Source organism: Acipenser ruthenus, chromosome 33, assembly GCF_902713425.1.
Source record: "Acipenser ruthenus chromosome 33, fAciRut3.2 maternal haplotype, whole genome shotgun sequence".
Lineage (NCBI taxonomy): Eukaryota > Metazoa > Chordata > Actinopteri > Acipenseriformes > Acipenseridae > Acipenser > Acipenser ruthenus.
The window spans coordinates 13,525,912-13,542,387 of record NC_081221.1 but is presented as its reverse complement, the minus strand read 5'-3'; the positions used below and the strand labels follow the sequence as shown (position 1 = coordinate 13,542,387).

Genomic DNA, 16,476 nt, shown 5'->3' with positions numbered 1-16,476 from the left:
GGAAAACATTGGCACAACTCCAGAGCCCGAGCAAAAACAACTGTAACTTCAACATCCGACTGCAGTGGGTGTGAGTTACCTCTGTAACCGCAAAACCATAACACACTTGTCCTGTTGCATTTACCTCCAGCAGATTCACAGTAAAGGATTATAAAGGTGAGTCTTCACTACATCTCTCCCTAGTTATTCTGTCTGGGCACCGGACCACACCCTATTTGATGGTCCAGTTTGTTTACATTCCCTAAAGAGCTGCTTGTTTTTTGGATAGGTAGCACAGCGCGGAGTGTGACGAGAAATATCATTTCTAAACTACAGCTACTATCAACAGTATTACCATGAAGAACTAAAGCTCCAGAAACACAATCGTACTGAACGAGGCAAGATCACTTTTCTTTCTAGTATATGTAATAAGATCACTGTTTGTTTGGGTGAAGTAAATCATGATCAGTGTGGAGTAGTGGTTAGGGCTCTGGACTCTTGACCGGAGGGTAGGAGACTGTGTGGTCCAGTGGTTAAAGAAAAGGGCTTATAACCAGGAGGTCCCCGGTTCAAATCCCACCTCAGCCACTGACTCATTGTGTGACCCTGAGCAAGTCACTTAACCTCCTTGTGCTCCGTCTTTCGGGTGAGACGTAGTTGTAAGTGACTCTGCAGCTGATGCATAGTTCACACACCCTAGTCTCTGTAAGTCGCCTTGGATAAAGGCGTCTGCTAAATAAACAAATAATAATAATCCCAGGTGGGGGGACACTGCTGCTGTACCCTTGAGCAAGGTACTTTACCTAGATTGCTCCAGTAAAAACCCAACTGTATAAATGGGGAATTGTATGTAAAAATAATGTGATATCTTGTAACAATTGTAAGTCGCCCTGGCTAAGGGCGTCTGCTAAGAAAATAAAATAATAACGATATTAATAGCGATATTATGATAGCATATAATAGCATATGATTGCATGTGCCCTCCATCAGTAATGGGTTCCAAACTCAAGTTGCAAAATCTATCATTTCAAATCAAGTAGTGTTGTCGATTTCTTTTATTGATTAGAAACGTCATTTTAATCATTTAGGTCAGATTAATCATTGTCCGAAATGTTCTGGAGGAAGGGGGGGTACCCCTCATACCCCTCAAGGCCAGGAGCCCTGGGATACATTAGGGTATATTTCGGGAAGTGGGGCGGGGGGGTGGGGGGGGGGGGCGTTAAAAAATAAATTCAATGCAGGTTCTGAATGCATTTTATAAATTGTGCTAAGAAGGTCCTTCATGACAAGTGGAGGGAGGGAGGAGAAGAGAGATAAGGGAGGGAGGGAGTCTGTATTCCAATCATTTTACCACCACCACTGCCCCTAATATAAATTAAATCAGACAGCTTTGTGGGCTATTCCACTGTAAACGGGCAGTGACATCTGAAGATAGGCAGTCCCCACTGGTTAGCAAGAGTCAAACGTAAAACTGCACTGCAGTAGGGAGCAGCAGGGAGGGTGGAGGGCAGGGCAGAGGGCAGGGCAGGGCGGAGGGCAGATGCAGGTCTTGGTTATTGCAGTAAACCCTGGGGGTCGCTGGGTGCAGCTGCTGTGCGAGAGTGGACCCGCACCCTGCCTCTCTCTCTGCAGCCTGCTCCCTCTCAGCACATGACCAGCACTCAGTGTGTGGGGTTACTGGGTGTCTTGCTCTGGAGGAAGGGAGCTACAGGCTTAGCTTTTGCCTCTGTAAGACCCTGGGTTTGCAGATGCTCTTTACAGAGTAGCTCCCACTGAAGAGGCCGCAGCAGTTTTCTTCAGTGTCTTCACTGATGCTCTCTTGGTTGAAGTGCACTTCCTGGCGCTGGTTTGCAGGGGAGTCTGGGTCCTGGACCGTATCGCTTCGTGTGTGCTGTGATTACAGTGTAGGGAGCAGCCTTTAGACGCAGAAGCTGTGTTGGGGCTGGATGGGCTGTAATTGGAAATGATCATTCATGCCTCTCCGAGTCAACCCAAGCACTCCACTGTAAAACTTCACAGTGAGATGAAGGCCTGACTTGTGTGCAAATAAAACAGCTGCAGTCAGTCTGACGTGCTTGTGCTGTCACACAGGACCAGAGTGACGGTGAAACCCAAAGAGAACCCGGTCAGAACCACTGAAACTGAGCCACTGAAACTGAACACAGTCAGAACCACTGAAACTGAGCCACTGAAACTGAACCCGGTCAGAACCACTGAAACTGAGCCACTGAAACTGAACCCGGTCAGAACCACTGAAACTGAGCCACTGAAACTGAACCCGGGAAGAACCACTGAAACTGAGCCACTTAAACTGAACCCGGGAAGAACCACTGAAACTGAGCCACTGAAACTGAACCCGGTCAGAACCACTGAAACTGAGCCGTCAGAACCACTGAAACTGAACCACTGAAACTGAACCCGGTCAGAACCACTGAAACTGAACCCGGTCAGAACCACTGAAACTGAGCCACTGAAACTGAACCCGGTCAGAACCACTGAAACTGAGCCGTCAGAACCACTGAAACTGAACCACTGAAACTGAACCCGGTCAGAACCACTGAAACTGAGCCGTCAGAACCACTGAAACTGAGCCACTGAAACTGAACCCGGTCAGAACCACTGAAACTGAGCCGTCAGAACCACTGAAACTGAGCCACTGAAACTGAACCCGGTCAGAACCACTGAAACTGAGCCGCTGAAACTGAACCCGGTCAGAACCACTGAAACTGAGCCACTGAAACTGAGCCGTCAGAACCACTGAAACTGAACCGTCAGAACCACTGAAACTGAACCGTCAGAACCACTGAAACTGAGTCGTCAGAACCACCGAAACTGAACCGTCAGAACCACTGAAACTGAGCCGTCAGAACCACTGAAACTGAACCACTGAAACTGAACCCGGTCAGAACCACTGAAACTGAGCCACTGAAACTGAACCCGGTCAGAACCACTGAAACTGAGCCGTCAGAACCACTGAAACTGAGCCACTGAAACTGAACCCGGTCAGAACCACTGAAACTGAGCCGCTGAAACTGAACCCAGTCAGAACCACTGAAACTGAGCCGTCAGAACCACTGAAACTGAGCCACTGAAACTGAACCCGATCAGAACCACTGAAACTGAACCACTGAAAATGAGCCGTCAGAACCACTGAAACTGAACCACTGAAAATGAACCGTCAGAACCACTAAAACTGAACCGTCAGAACCACTGAAACTGAACCACTGAAACTGAACCACTGAAACCGGACTCCGCTTCACTCAGCTCAGCTGAATCACACGGCACAGCACTCGTTTTTGAAACTCTGTGTTTAATAACCAGCTTTACCAACGTACAGCAGACCAGCATTTCTCTCAAAGTGCATTTTTGCAATCATGAAAAGATTTAAACACTGCTGGGTGCTGAGGGGTGCAGAATCTCTTCTCCTAGAAACATTCCCGACTTCCAATAATACACATTTTATTCCCAGCTACAACACTACCAGTTCACTTCCTGTGTGACACTGCTGTAAGACCCCCACAGGAAACCACAGGGGGTCTTGAACACAGGAAGTGGAAAGATGAGCTGCACTTCACAGGAGCCAACGCAGAAATCAAAACGTCTGGAAAAGTTAAAAATCGACAGACAGCATGAAACTGACTAAGAGAACGATGTCTCTCTGGTGAGAGGAAATAACATGTTTTCAAACTGTGATTATCTTTATATTAAACACCCACTAGAGCTGAACTGAGTAACACTGAACGAAACTAAACAAATGACAAACATTTCGACAAGAAGTTTTTTTTTTCATGAAAAAGTAACACAAACAATTCAGGACTGAAAGAGTTTCGTTTCTCTTAGTGTTTCTGCACCTTTAGACCCTGAACGGACAGGCAGCTCTGAGCCAGCTCTCTCTGGTCCTTCAGTCAAACCCTGATGTGACAGAGCAGCTGGTCGCTGTAAAGGCTGACTGAAGCATTGCGTGCAACAGCCTTCTGGTTCACAGGCTGGAAAACATGAAATGTGTGTGACCACGAAACTGTCACTAACTAAAAATCAGAAAAACAGTTTTGCAGCAAAATTAGCCTAATTATATGCAAAGTAAATGTACACTTTATAGCTGGGCTGGGCTGGGCTGGGCTGGGCTGGGTTCTCCTCTCATGTTGCTCTCTGCATCTTCTTGCGCCCGCGTCGGAGGAGGTGAGTCAGCCACTGAGCCAGGAAGGGCCAGAGCAGGAGGAAGATGAGGGAGCGTCCAGAGAGAGCAGGCAGCCACCAGGAGGGGCCCTGCAGAGAGGGGGAGGGGGAGGGGGAGAGGGAGGAGAGAGGAGAGATGGTATCCTTTAGAATCTCAGTTGCGTTCCCTCACCACAGCAACACGCACACTCGGGATACCCCCGACTGTCCTTGGGTTTGCCAGTCCTGCACTTTGTACCGGCTGTGCTGTGAGTCTGTGTGTGCATGAGAGTGAGTCTGTGTGTGTGTGCGTGAGAGCGAGTCTGTGTGTGTGTGTGAGAGCGAGTCTGTGTGTGTGTGTGAGAGCGAGTCTGTGTGTGTGTGTGAGAGCGAGTCTGTGTGTGTCTGTGTGTGTGTGTGAGAGTGAGTCTGTGTGTGTGTGTCTGTGTGTGTGCGTGAGAGTGAGTCTGTGTGTGTGTGTCTGTGTGTGTGCGTGAGAGTGAGTCTGTGTGTGTGTGTCTGTGTGTGTGCGTGAGAGTGAGTCTGTGTGTGTGTGTCTGTGTGTGTGCGTGAGAGTGAGTCTGTGTGTGTGTGTCTGTGTGTGTGCGTGAGAGTGAGTCTGTGTGTGTGTGTCTGTGTGTGTGCGTGAGAGCGAGTCTGTGTGTGTGTGTGAGAGCGAGTCTGTGTGTGAGAGTGAGTCTGTCTGTGTGTGTGTGTCTGTGTGTGCGTCTCTGTATCTGTGTGTGTGTGTGAGTTAGTCTGTGTGTGCGTCTGTGTGTGTGTGTGTGAGTGAGAGTGAGTCTGTGTGTGTGAGAGTGAGTCTGTGTCTGTGTGTGCGTCTGTGTGTGTGTGAGAGTGAGTCTGTGTGTGCGTCTGTGTGTGTGTGAGAGTGAGTCTGTGTGTGCGTCTGTGTGTGTGTGTGTGACAGTGAGTCTGTGTGTGTGTGAGTGAGTCTGTGTGTGCGTCTGTGTGAGCGTCTGTGTGTGTGTGAGAGTGAGTCTGTGTGTGAGAGTGAGTCTGTCTGTGTGTGCGTGTCTGTGTGTGCGTCTCTGTGTGTGTGTGTGTGTGTGTGTGTGTGTGAGAGCAAGTCTGTGTGCGTCTGTGTGTCTGTGTGTGCGTAACAGTGAGTCTGTGTGTGCGTGTGAGTGTGTGTCTGTGAGTGTGTCAGTGTGTGTGTGCGCCACATGGGAGTGAGTCTGTGTGTGTGTGTCAGTGTGTGTCAGTGTGTCTCAGTGTGTTCAGGTGCGAGTCTGTTTATTGTGTGTGTGTGTGGTGTGTGGACTGGGGACTGCAGCTGTCCCTGTCCCAGTCCCCCGTCTCTGATACCTGCTGCATGTCTGCTCTCTGCTCCAGTGCATGCAGCCTGTCCCTGGCGCAGCGCATGTCCTCCTGCAGCCTCTGCAGTGCCAGGGCGATCTGCTGCTCCAGAGCGCCAGGGTGTCCTCTCTCAGGTCCTCCTTCCCCAGCCCCTCCCCCTGCTCCTGCCACACCCCTCTCATCCCTGACCACGCCCCCTGAGCTCCGCTGGCCTGTAAAGAATGGGGGGGGGGGCATTAAAATCAATATTTAAATCTTTATAATACACTGTCTAATACTTGTTATCTTGTATACTATAGAATAGAAAGACTAATAAATGTAATCAAATCAGTGGCAAATATTTCATGTGGAAGCCTTTCTGAAGGGGGGCTGAGAACACACAACCCGACTCACTCAAACTGCCTCAAATTCAATATTTTCAGCACTGAAATCCTTTTGAAATATACTGAACAAGCTGGTGATTATCTCACGTCTCTCACTCCTGTGACTCTGCCGTCCGTCCCCCAAAGCTCCCTTCTTCCTCATTGGCTCTCCCTCTCCGGGGCCCGCCCCCTCACCTCCTGGGCCTGCCCTCTCTCCGCCTTGGCCCGCCCCTGCCTGTGTTGCCGCGGCGATAGGGTTGAGCGGACTCTGGAGCTCTGATGCTGAAGAATCACTCTGGGGCTCCCCCTGCTGGAGATAGCAGTGCATGAGAGACAGAAGCAGACCACTTTACCACAGACATGCACTCGGGCTGACCTCACTGACCTCACGTGACCTCTCACCCCTGTGTACCTTGTCGGTGTCCAGCTGCTCCATGGTGTCACAGAACACCTCGCTCTCCGAGTCGCTGGTCACATGGTTACTCTCCTGGTTAAACTCCGCCCTTGCGTCTGCGACAGCACAGAGAGAGATCAGCACACGACACGAAAATTAATCTCAAAACCCTCAATCGGAGTTTCTAAGGTAACCCCAACTCCCTCCTCACCTGGCTGTCCGCTGACCCCCCACACCGGCCCGTTCCCCTGGGGTTCACAATCCCCACTCCACTCGTCACGTACGCTGCCCTCCAGCTCACCTAAACACAGGGCAGAGGGCACAGGTCAGAGGGCAGGGTCACGGCATACAAATATAATTAACTTTTGTTCCCCGCGAGAGGCTCGCTGCCACACAGTGAGAGACCCTCTGCAGTCCAGGGATCAGAAACGCGAGCGAGCCACGCCTTGTGCTGTCTCACCAGCGCCACGCGTCAACAAAACATCTTGAAGAAGTCGTGGTTCTTGTAGTTTTTTTTGGCAGCCGGAACGGAGTGCCGTCCATTTTTTTTGGAACCTTTTTGAAAATAAGCAGAAATCTTATTCCAGCAAACTCGCTCCGTCTGAGAGTGGTCACAGACTCACGTCAACCCCTGTGCGTGCTCACTGGAAAAGACAACACCTGTGCAGACTTTACAGTACGTTTGTTATAGAAATTCATGAAGACCTTTTTATTTTTAGTTTATATGTTCGAAACACCATATATTAACGAAAAGTAACATTTATTTGGGGTCACTTCCACATATGCTTTAAGTTCAAGTTATCTGCTTGTGGGGTTTCGTTTCTAGTAATTGTTGGGAGCTGCGTGCAGATCTTTGACTAGCCATGTTATATAATCTTCAATTTTAAACAATAATAGTTTTTTTTTTTTTTTTAATTCAGTAAATAATGTTTTACGCTGTATGAAAAGATGACAGTTAAAATAGTGAATTTATTGATAAGAAACGTTACACATTCCAGATGGAACCCGAGTTCATTTCATTTGTACAGACAAGCTGGTCAGAAAGACTTCATTTCAGACGTCATACCCTATGTTCGGTGTTGTTTTGGGGGAAATACCGTTTTAAAAAGCCTGCTGTTTTGAGAGTAGCGTTGAGACTTGTTTTCAGTGCTGTATTCACTGTTTTTAACGTTTTAAGAAATGGTGAAAGCAATGAAGCGATTATAAAACAAATACTGATGAATGTAATCAAGTAATGTACATAGAAATAAACACGCACACGGTGCTTCCCTTGTTCGAATCGGTTTGAATGCATAGTGGAGTGTTAATGCTTTGAATGCCCTGGAGTGTTAATGCTTGTGTGTTTTTACAAATGCACAAACCCTCCCGCCCCCTCTGTCCCTCCCCCCTCCCCCCTCCCCTCTCCCCTCTCCCCTCCCCTCTCCCCTCTCCCCTCTCCCCTCCCTCCTCACCCCCGGTCTGCTGGAGGAGAGTGTCTGGAGGCCTGGGCATGTCGTGGATCACGTGGTAGAGAGGCTGGAAGTGATGGAACATGGAGGCTGTCTTCTCATTCATGGGCACGGTGTCGATGACCTGCTGGGCAACAGAGGCTGATCAGCACCCTGCAGCATGATCCGTGCACCCTACACCCTGCTCCCTACACCCTGATCCCTGTAACCTGCACCCTGCTCCCTACACCCTCCACCCTACACCCTGATCCCTGTAACCTGCACCCTGCTCCCTCCACCCTGCTCCCTGCACCCTGCTCCCTCCAACCTACACCCTGCTCCCTCCACCCTGATCCCTGTAACCTGCACCCTGCTCCCTCCACCCTGATCGCTGTAACCTGCACCCTGCTCCTTGCACCCTGCAACCTGCTCCCTGCACCCTGCTCCCTCCACCCTACACCCTGATCCCTGTAACCTGCACCCTGCTCCCTCCACCCTACACCCTGATCCCTGTAACCTGCACCCTGCTCCCTCCACCCTGCTCCTTACACCCTGTTCCCTGCACCCTGCAACCTGCTCCCTGCACCCTGCTCCCTCCACCCTACACCCTGCTCCCTCCACCCTGATCCCTGTAACCTGCACCCTGCTCCCTCCACCCTCCACCCTGCTCCCTGTAACCTGCTCCCTGTTCCCTCCACCCTGCTCCCTGCAACCTGCTCCCTGCACCCTGCTCCCTCCACCCTGCTCCCTGTAACCTGTACCCTCCACCCTGATCCCTGTAACCTGCACCCTGCTCCCTCCACCCTACACCCTGATCCCTGTAACCTGCACCCTGCTCCCTCCACCCTGATCCCTGTAACCTGCACCCTGCTCCCTCCACCCTACACCCTGATCCTGTAACCTGCTCCCTCCACCCTACACCCAGCAGGCAGACATAGAAACAGACAGACACACAGACAGACAGGCAGACGAACAGACAGACAGACAGACGGGGGGGGGGGGTACCTCCTGAGCCACTCTCTTCATCTCCTCCACGTACTCCCTCATCGCCCCCTCCCTGCTCATGCCTCCCAGCCGCTTCCAGGCGTCCCTGCGCAAAACACACCCGCCAATCAAACTGAGCTCCTGGGTTACTCCCCTAACACTGAACATTACATTCAACAAGAACCGCACTCTCACTCCAGCACACACTGCACCTAGATTACAATACGACAGGTATAAGAGATCATTAGGACAAAACCACGCACCACGAACGATCACTCAGCATGCTGTTTATACCACAAGCATAGATTTAAAATAATGCATTCACACATCCCGAAATACTTCAACTGTGATCTTCAGAGACAGCGCCGCCATTACCGAAATCCAATCTGTCCCTTACAAAAGTCTCCCACAGTAAAAGCACAGCACAGTGTAGTAAAGCACAGTGAAAGCACGGTAAAGCACAGGTAAGGAATAGCGAGGTGTGGTGAAGCATATTAATCAACATGGCAAACGAGGGTGAATGACATGGTTTAACAATGGGAAAAGCATGGGGGCAAAACTATGTTAGGGGTAAGACTTCTAGTGGAAGTGTTTGTCGTTGAACTTATCAAATTTCTTTTAGTATTGATTGAAAATTGAAACTGATCGCTCTGGACGATCACACAGGTAAGAGCCCCCCCCTCCCCTCCCCCCTCACCACTTGTAGCGGCCGATGGGGTCCCAGAACCCGGGCCGGGGGGCTGCGCAGGGCCCGCAGGTGGCCTGCTTGTAGAAGCTGTAAAATCGGAGCATGACCTCGTGGGACGGCCGGTAGACTCCTGCAGAGAAACACACACTTAGAGAGAGATCTTAAATGTAGATGATGATCTTAAAACAACATCCCATCAATGAACACAAATCACTGTGCAGAATGTATTAGTAACTGTGCCCTTATGCAGGTTTACCGCGGTATCTTTGCAGTTTTTTTTGCAGTTTTTCCCCCCATGCTTTTTCACACGGTTCTACAGTGACTTGACTGTAGTTTACCCTGGTCCAGTGGTTAAAGAAAAGGGCTTGTAACCAGGAGGTCCCCGGTTCAAATCCCATCTCAGCCACTGACTCATTGTGTGACCCTGAGCAAGTCACTTCACCTCCTTGTGCTCCGTCTTTCGGGTGAGACGTAATTGTAAGTGACTCTGCAGCTGATGCATAGTTCACACACCCTAGTCTCTGTAAGTCGCCTTGGATAAAGGCGTCTGCTAAATAAACAAATAATAATAATTTAGTAATATGCTTTACCACACCTCACTGCGCTTCATTACACTTTACTGTGCTTTTACTACAGGAAGCTTTGATAAGGGTATCTATACAGTAATGTTGATAATTGCGACTTGTCTCCCTGCCGATCCAAGGGGGACTTTGTCACCAGAGTTGAATTTTTCTCCAGCCCGGGTGCTGGTCACTAGAACCAGCCTGTACCGGGCTATAGCAGATCTGAAATCCAATGGGGATCGAGTCCTGGATTCCTGGATGAGCCTCCTGGGTCCTTATTGGAGACCTGGTCCAGTCTGACAGGCTGTAACACGTAGCAGTTCAATCCAGCTGGTCACAGACTCATCAGGACGCTGTTTGAAGGAGGAGGAGCTGTTTGTGCTGTTTCTCTATCTAGCTCTGCTTGGTCTGGGTATCTCTAACTCAATGTAAAGGCGAGCTCGTGGAAGGTTACTGATAAGAACACATTCCTTACTCGGGTATGATGTATGGAGGTTGTCGGTGTCTTGTCATCTTGTGTAATTCTCTTGTATTAATATCTTATTAGCCGTGTGTCAAACCCATGCATTGTGTGAATGTTTATCTTAGAAACTGCGCACCAGCGACCCCTGTGGTCTGGCCGGGCACCTGCGGGCTTGCCTGTAAGCTGCCCAGAGCTGCGTTGTCCTCCGACGCTGTAGCTGTGAGGCGGCTGCATGGCTGGCCTGCAGTGTGAAAAGAAGTGGTCGGCTGACGGCACACGCTTCGGAGGACAGCGTGTGTCCGTCTTCGCCACTCCAGAGTCAGTGTGGCGGTGGTAGCTGTGAGCTGAGCCTAAAAATAATTGGTTATTTCAAATTGGGAGAAAAACCGGGTAAAATCAATTGGAAACTACTAAATTTAAAAAAAAAGGAAGAAAGAATTGTTAAAATGATGTAACCGCAGGTTAGGTACAGAAATGCTTCTTCCGAGCCCAGCCTCTGCTCCTCTGACTCACCTTTCTTGGGCAGGCTGTGCACGACACCAACGGCAGCCTGGAAACGCTTCTCACAGTCCTGCTCTGGATGAGCCATCACTGCACCCGTCAGACAGCAGCACTGAAACACAGGGAGCAGGCAGGAGAGCACCAGAGCGGATTGGAGACACCCCCACACCCCCACACCCCCACACCCCCACACCCCCACCTGCAAATTTCCACACATTTTCAAGGGAAGTAATGTTAAAACTTTACAATGCATTAGTAAGACCTCATCTAGAATATTGTGTTCAGTTCTGGTCACCTCGTTACAAAAAGGATATTGCTGCTCTAGAAAGAGTGCAAAGAAGAGCGACCAGAATTATCCCGGGTTTAAAAGGCATGTCGTATGCAGACAGGCTAAAATAACTGAATCTATTCAGTCTTGAACAAAGAAGACTACGCGATGATCTGATTCAAGCATTCAAAATCCTAAAAGGTATAGACAATGTCGACCCAGGGGACTTTTTTGACCTGAAAAAAGAAACAAGGACCAGGGGGTCACAAATGGAGATTAGATAAAGGGGCATTCAGAACAGAAAATAGGAGGCACTTTTTTACACAGTGAATCGTGAGGGTCTGGAACAAACTCCCCGGTAATGTTGTTGAAGCTGACACCCTGGGATCCTTCAAGAAGCTGCTTGATGAGATTCTGGGATCAATAAGCTACTAACAACCAAACGAGCAAGATGGGCTGAATGGGGCCTCCTCTCGTTTGTAAACTTTCTTATGTTCTAAATGTCGTCTGACATTTCGTCGTTGTTCGCGTAGTGCAGTGGCAGCATTACTCACATACCAAGGGCTTCTGAATTTCGGTTTTAACCGATAAAACACCCCCCGATTAAAAAACAAAACCTAGTACAAAAATAATAATCAATACATTTCCCAGTGCTGCTGGGCAATGTCCCGCCTTCCTGACTTGCATCTTATCATTGATTCGTTCTGAATACTTTAAACCCCGCCCCCAACTACTGAGTGACAGCACATTCCTACATTTCTATTGGAGACTCCGCTTGCGAGATTTAAAACGAGATTACAAGCAGGATGGAGGCTTGTTGGCGGGATTTAAAACTGTATTACAGTTAAAACAGGGAGGAATTAAAAAAAGAACTGAGCGAAATGTACAAAAATGCCTCCAGACAAAAACCCCAGAAGACTGTGCCGTGACCAGAGTGATTTCACTGTGGAAGACAGCAAGGAAAGAAGGGACAGCTTAAGAGTGCCAGGACTGTCCAGTTACTAGACATATAGACGGGCAGCAGTGTGGAGTAGTGGTTAGGGCTCTGGACTCTTGACCGGAGGGTCGTGGGTTCAATCCCTGGTAGGGGACACTGCTGCTGTACCCTTGAGCAAGGTACTTTACCTAGATTGCTCCAGTAAAAACCCAACTGTATAAATGGGTAATTGTATGTAAAAATAATGTGATATCTTGCAACAATTGTCAGCTAAGAAATAAATAATAATAATAATAATAATAATAATAATAATATTTTGACAGAAAAAAACGCTCAAGCATTTTGGAAAGTAACCGAAAACACTATATCAAAAAAAACGAAAGCCCCGAAAAAAAACGATTTACATAAAACTCGAAAACAGCTAAAAATAAGCACCGAAAAATACAATTAATAAAAACCGAGAAACAGAGCCCCTGTACGCTGTCGGTAAATGTTTACTAAAAAAATAAATAAATAAATAGTCTCCTTAAACATGACCAGCTTTTCTGTATCGCTACTATTTTTTAAAGCTTAATTAAACGCCCCTTATTAAGACATTTCGGTACCGACACTTTTGAGTGTAGAGGCCACCGTCGTGCGAAAAGCGCTAAAAAATTAAAAACGCATCGAATTCCATTAATGATCACAGAGATGTACTCAAGCGGTAAACGGCATATGATGCAGCTCATCGTAACAGCGCTAATAATTAATAATAATTAATTTACACAACGTTAGCCTTGAACAAACGTCACTTACTGTACAGTAAACATACAGCCTTACCTGTGCATGGCGTAGATACCGCCCGTCAGTGTGTCTTTATACCGCCATGTCGAGATCGCCTGTGTGTTTAACTTACACACAGAAATAATAATAATAATAATAATAATAATAATAATAATAATAATATCAGTAAATATTATAAGTACGCGGTACCGAATACATCAGCTGACTTTGCCCTTTACCCTGTGGGCGAGGATGTTTACCTCTGAGACTCGTTCTCAGCCAATCACAGGTTTCACTTTCCAGGTTTCACCAATCAGCTGCAGGAATTGCGATGTTCCCACCCCCCGCCCCGCCTACTTAGTTTATTATCCAATGAAAGAGTCGTATGGTTTAGCTGCGGCTCTGAGACAGGGGCTGCGTTCACGTCACGCAGACTTTCGTCATTCTGCGCAGAATCGGAGCAAGCAGCCAATGAATTTGCAGAATTATTATTATTATTATTTATTTCTTAGCAGACGCCCTTATCCAGGGCGACTTACAATTGTTACAAGATATCACATTCTTTTTTACATACAATTACCCATTTATACAGTTGGGTTTTTACTGGAGCAATCTAGGTAAAGTACCTTGCTCAAGGGTACAGCAGCAGTGTCCCCCCCCCACCTGGTATTGAACCCACGACCCTCCGGTCAAGAGTCCAGAGCCCTAACCACTACTCCACACTGCTGCCCACACTGCTCCACACTCTCCTCAAGAATCTGCACAGACTTAGCAAAGTCTGCCTCATAAGAACATAAGAACATAAGAAAGTTTACAGACGAGAGGAGGCCATTCAGCCCATCTTGCTCGTTTGGTTGTTAGTAGCTTATTGATCCCAGAATCTCATCAAGCAGCTTCTTGAAGGATCCCAGGGTGTCAGCTTCAACAACATTACAACAGGAGGCACTTTTTTACACAGAGAATTGTGAGGGTCTGGAACCAACTCCCCAGTAATGTTGTTGAAGCTGACACCCTGGGATCCTTCAAGAAGCTGCTTGATGAGATTCTGGGATCAATAAGCTACTAACAACCAAACGAGCAAGATGGGCTGAATGGGGCCTCCTCTCGTTTGGAAACTTTCTTATGTTCTTATGTTCTTACAACAACTTTGAACGCACCCAGTGATGGCGCTGACAGGAGAGGTTGGGCTGTTTAATTTTACATTCCTACCTCTTTATTTCATTATTCCTTTTCATGTATTGATCTTCATAATGTTTATGTTGTAGTCTGGCAATACACGAATGTTGTCTTCATGCCAATAAAGCGACTTGAATTAAGAGCTGTCCGACTTTCACCGCACCGGGGCGCCCTCTAGCGGGCGACAGTGACACTGTTCAAGACGGCGCTTTGCAGCTCGCTCAATTCAGGTTAATTCGCACTGTCATTTTGCAGTTGTCCTATGCTATGCATTTGCCATCGTTTACCACGTTTTTAAATTAGCTTTAGGATACCTCTCTGTGCATTACAATATTACAATGCTTACAGTACTCTAAGCTTTACCAGTTTTCTATTGTATAAGGGACTTAACGGGTTTTTTTTTCAATAACTTTTTAAAATGTTTTACTCAGATTCAGTTTCAATAGGAAAGCGCTTTATGTCTTTTTATTTTTTTAATAACAATAGCGAGAGAATGTTGCTGTACGGTATTGCAAATCTGTCTGGTGGCATTTAGAGACACGCAGTACAGCATTTTAGTGCACGGTCCCGCACGTTTACCTAATTCTATTACTTTTAAATACAGCAGAACAGTATACAGTCCTGGCTATCAGACACTTCTTCTCCGATTCAGGTGGTAATGTAGAAATTTGACCACTAGGTGGCACCGCAGACTAACCCTCAGCAGAGTGTCGTTTTCTCACCAGATCACAAGAAGATTCACAAACACGACGAGTGAATTCCGCCCGCTTCAGCCCACCCGGTTCATAGAGAAGCTGGTCGAGCTCAGTCTTGTCACTTTTATTTTGAAGCTGTGTGCTGCTGTACTGCAATTTAAGTTGTTTTTTTTTATCTGTAAATCGCTTTTGAGGCGATTCGTCGCGAAAGACGTTATATAAGAAATAAAGATTAAGAACATAAGAAAGTTTCCAAACGAGAGGAGGCCCCATTCAACCCATCTTGCTCGTTTGGTTGTTAGTAGCTTATTGATCCCAGAATCTCATCAAGCAGCTTCTTGAAGGATCCCAGGGTATCAGCTTCAACAACATGACTGGGGAGTTGGTTCCAGACCCTCACAATTCTCTGTGTAAAAAAGTGCCTCCTATTTTCTGTTCTGAATGCCCCTTTATCTAATCTCCATTTGTGACCCCTGGTCCTTGTTTCTTTTTTCAGGTCAAAGTCGTCTGGGTTGACATTGTCTATACCTTTTAGGATTTTGAATGTTTGAATCATTGATTGATTGATTGATGGATTGATTGATTGATTGATTGATTGATGGATTCAATGCAGTGCGTATTTTTTGTCAGGGACTGTGAGGCAGTTTAGCGGGAGATCCTGTTCCACGTGATCAATCTCTTTAGAATCCAGTCAGCTGAGCAAAACATCATGCTCTGGAATGTTCTGGAAGCTGGCGTTTTGATTGGCTGGTTTATCATGCTCTGGAATGTTCTGGAAGCTGGCGTTTTGATTGGCTGGTTTATCATGCTCTGGAATGTTCTGAAAGCTGACGTTTTGATTGGCTGGTTTATAATATATATCGGTCTGACTTCTCTAATAGAGGGAGAGACTTTTAAAAAAGCACTTTGGCTTTTAAAAACCATGCTGGCTCGCAAGATCAAGACCACCGACCTGAAACCTGTTCAAACACACACACACACACACACACACACACACACACACACACACACTCACGCACACACACCCTCACACACTCACACACACAGACACCACTGACTCACACACACACACACACACACACACACACACACACACACACACACACAGACACCACTGACTCACACACACACACACACACACACACACACACACTCACACACTCACACACACTCACACACACACACACACACACACACACACACACACACACCACTGTCCTGAAACCTGTTCAAACACAGACAAACACACACACACACACACACATACCACTGACCTGAAACCTGTTCAAACACACACACACAGACACACACATACACCACTGACCTGAAACCTGTTCAAAAACACACACACACACACACACACACACACACACACAGACACAGACACACACACACTCACACACACAAACTCACACACACACACAGACACACACACACACACCACTGACCTGAAACCTGTTCAAACACACACACACACACACACAACTGACCTGAAACCTGTTCAAACACACACACACACAAACTCACACACACACACACACACACACACACACACACACACACACACCACTGTCCTGAAACCTGTTCAAACACACACACACACAGACACCACTGACCTGAAACCTGTTCAAACACACACACACACACACACACCACTGACCTGAATCCTGTTCAAAAACACACACACACACACACACACCACTGACCTGAAACCTGTTCAAACACACACAGACACACACAGACACACACACACACACACACCACTGACCTGAATCCTGTTCAAAACACACACACACACACACACA

At 47.5% G+C, this 16,476-nt stretch overlaps 1 protein-coding gene across 8 annotated transcripts; it reads right to left on the bottom strand.

Annotated features, from left to right (window-relative positions):
* Positions 1–1,185: 1,185 nt before the first annotated feature.
* On the bottom strand, positions 1,186–13,070 carry LOC117416414 (acyl-CoA-binding domain-containing protein 4-like). 8 transcript variants are annotated; one of them, XM_034027456.3, is made up of 10 exons: positions 12,858–13,070; positions 10,846–10,945; positions 9,316–9,436; positions 8,640–8,724; positions 7,659–7,782; positions 6,419–6,508; positions 6,226–6,323; positions 5,922–6,123; positions 5,461–5,663; positions 1,186–4,245 (listed from the first exon to the last, which is right to left on the bottom strand). In XM_034027456.3, exons 2-10 carry the CDS (start codon positions 10,919–10,921, stop codon positions 4,117–4,119), a joined length of 1,128 nt encoding a protein of 375 aa, XP_033883347.3. In that variant the 5' UTR covers positions 10,922–10,945; positions 12,858–13,070; the 3' UTR covers positions 1,186–4,116. The 8 variants fall into 8 exon arrangements, with proteins under 8 accessions (XP_033883347.3, XP_058862612.1, XP_034762700.2 ...); XM_059006629.1 differs by having other exon boundaries at positions 5,931–6,123; XM_034906809.2 differs by having other exon boundaries at positions 6,009–6,123.
* Positions 13,071–16,476: the final 3,406 nt, after the last annotated feature.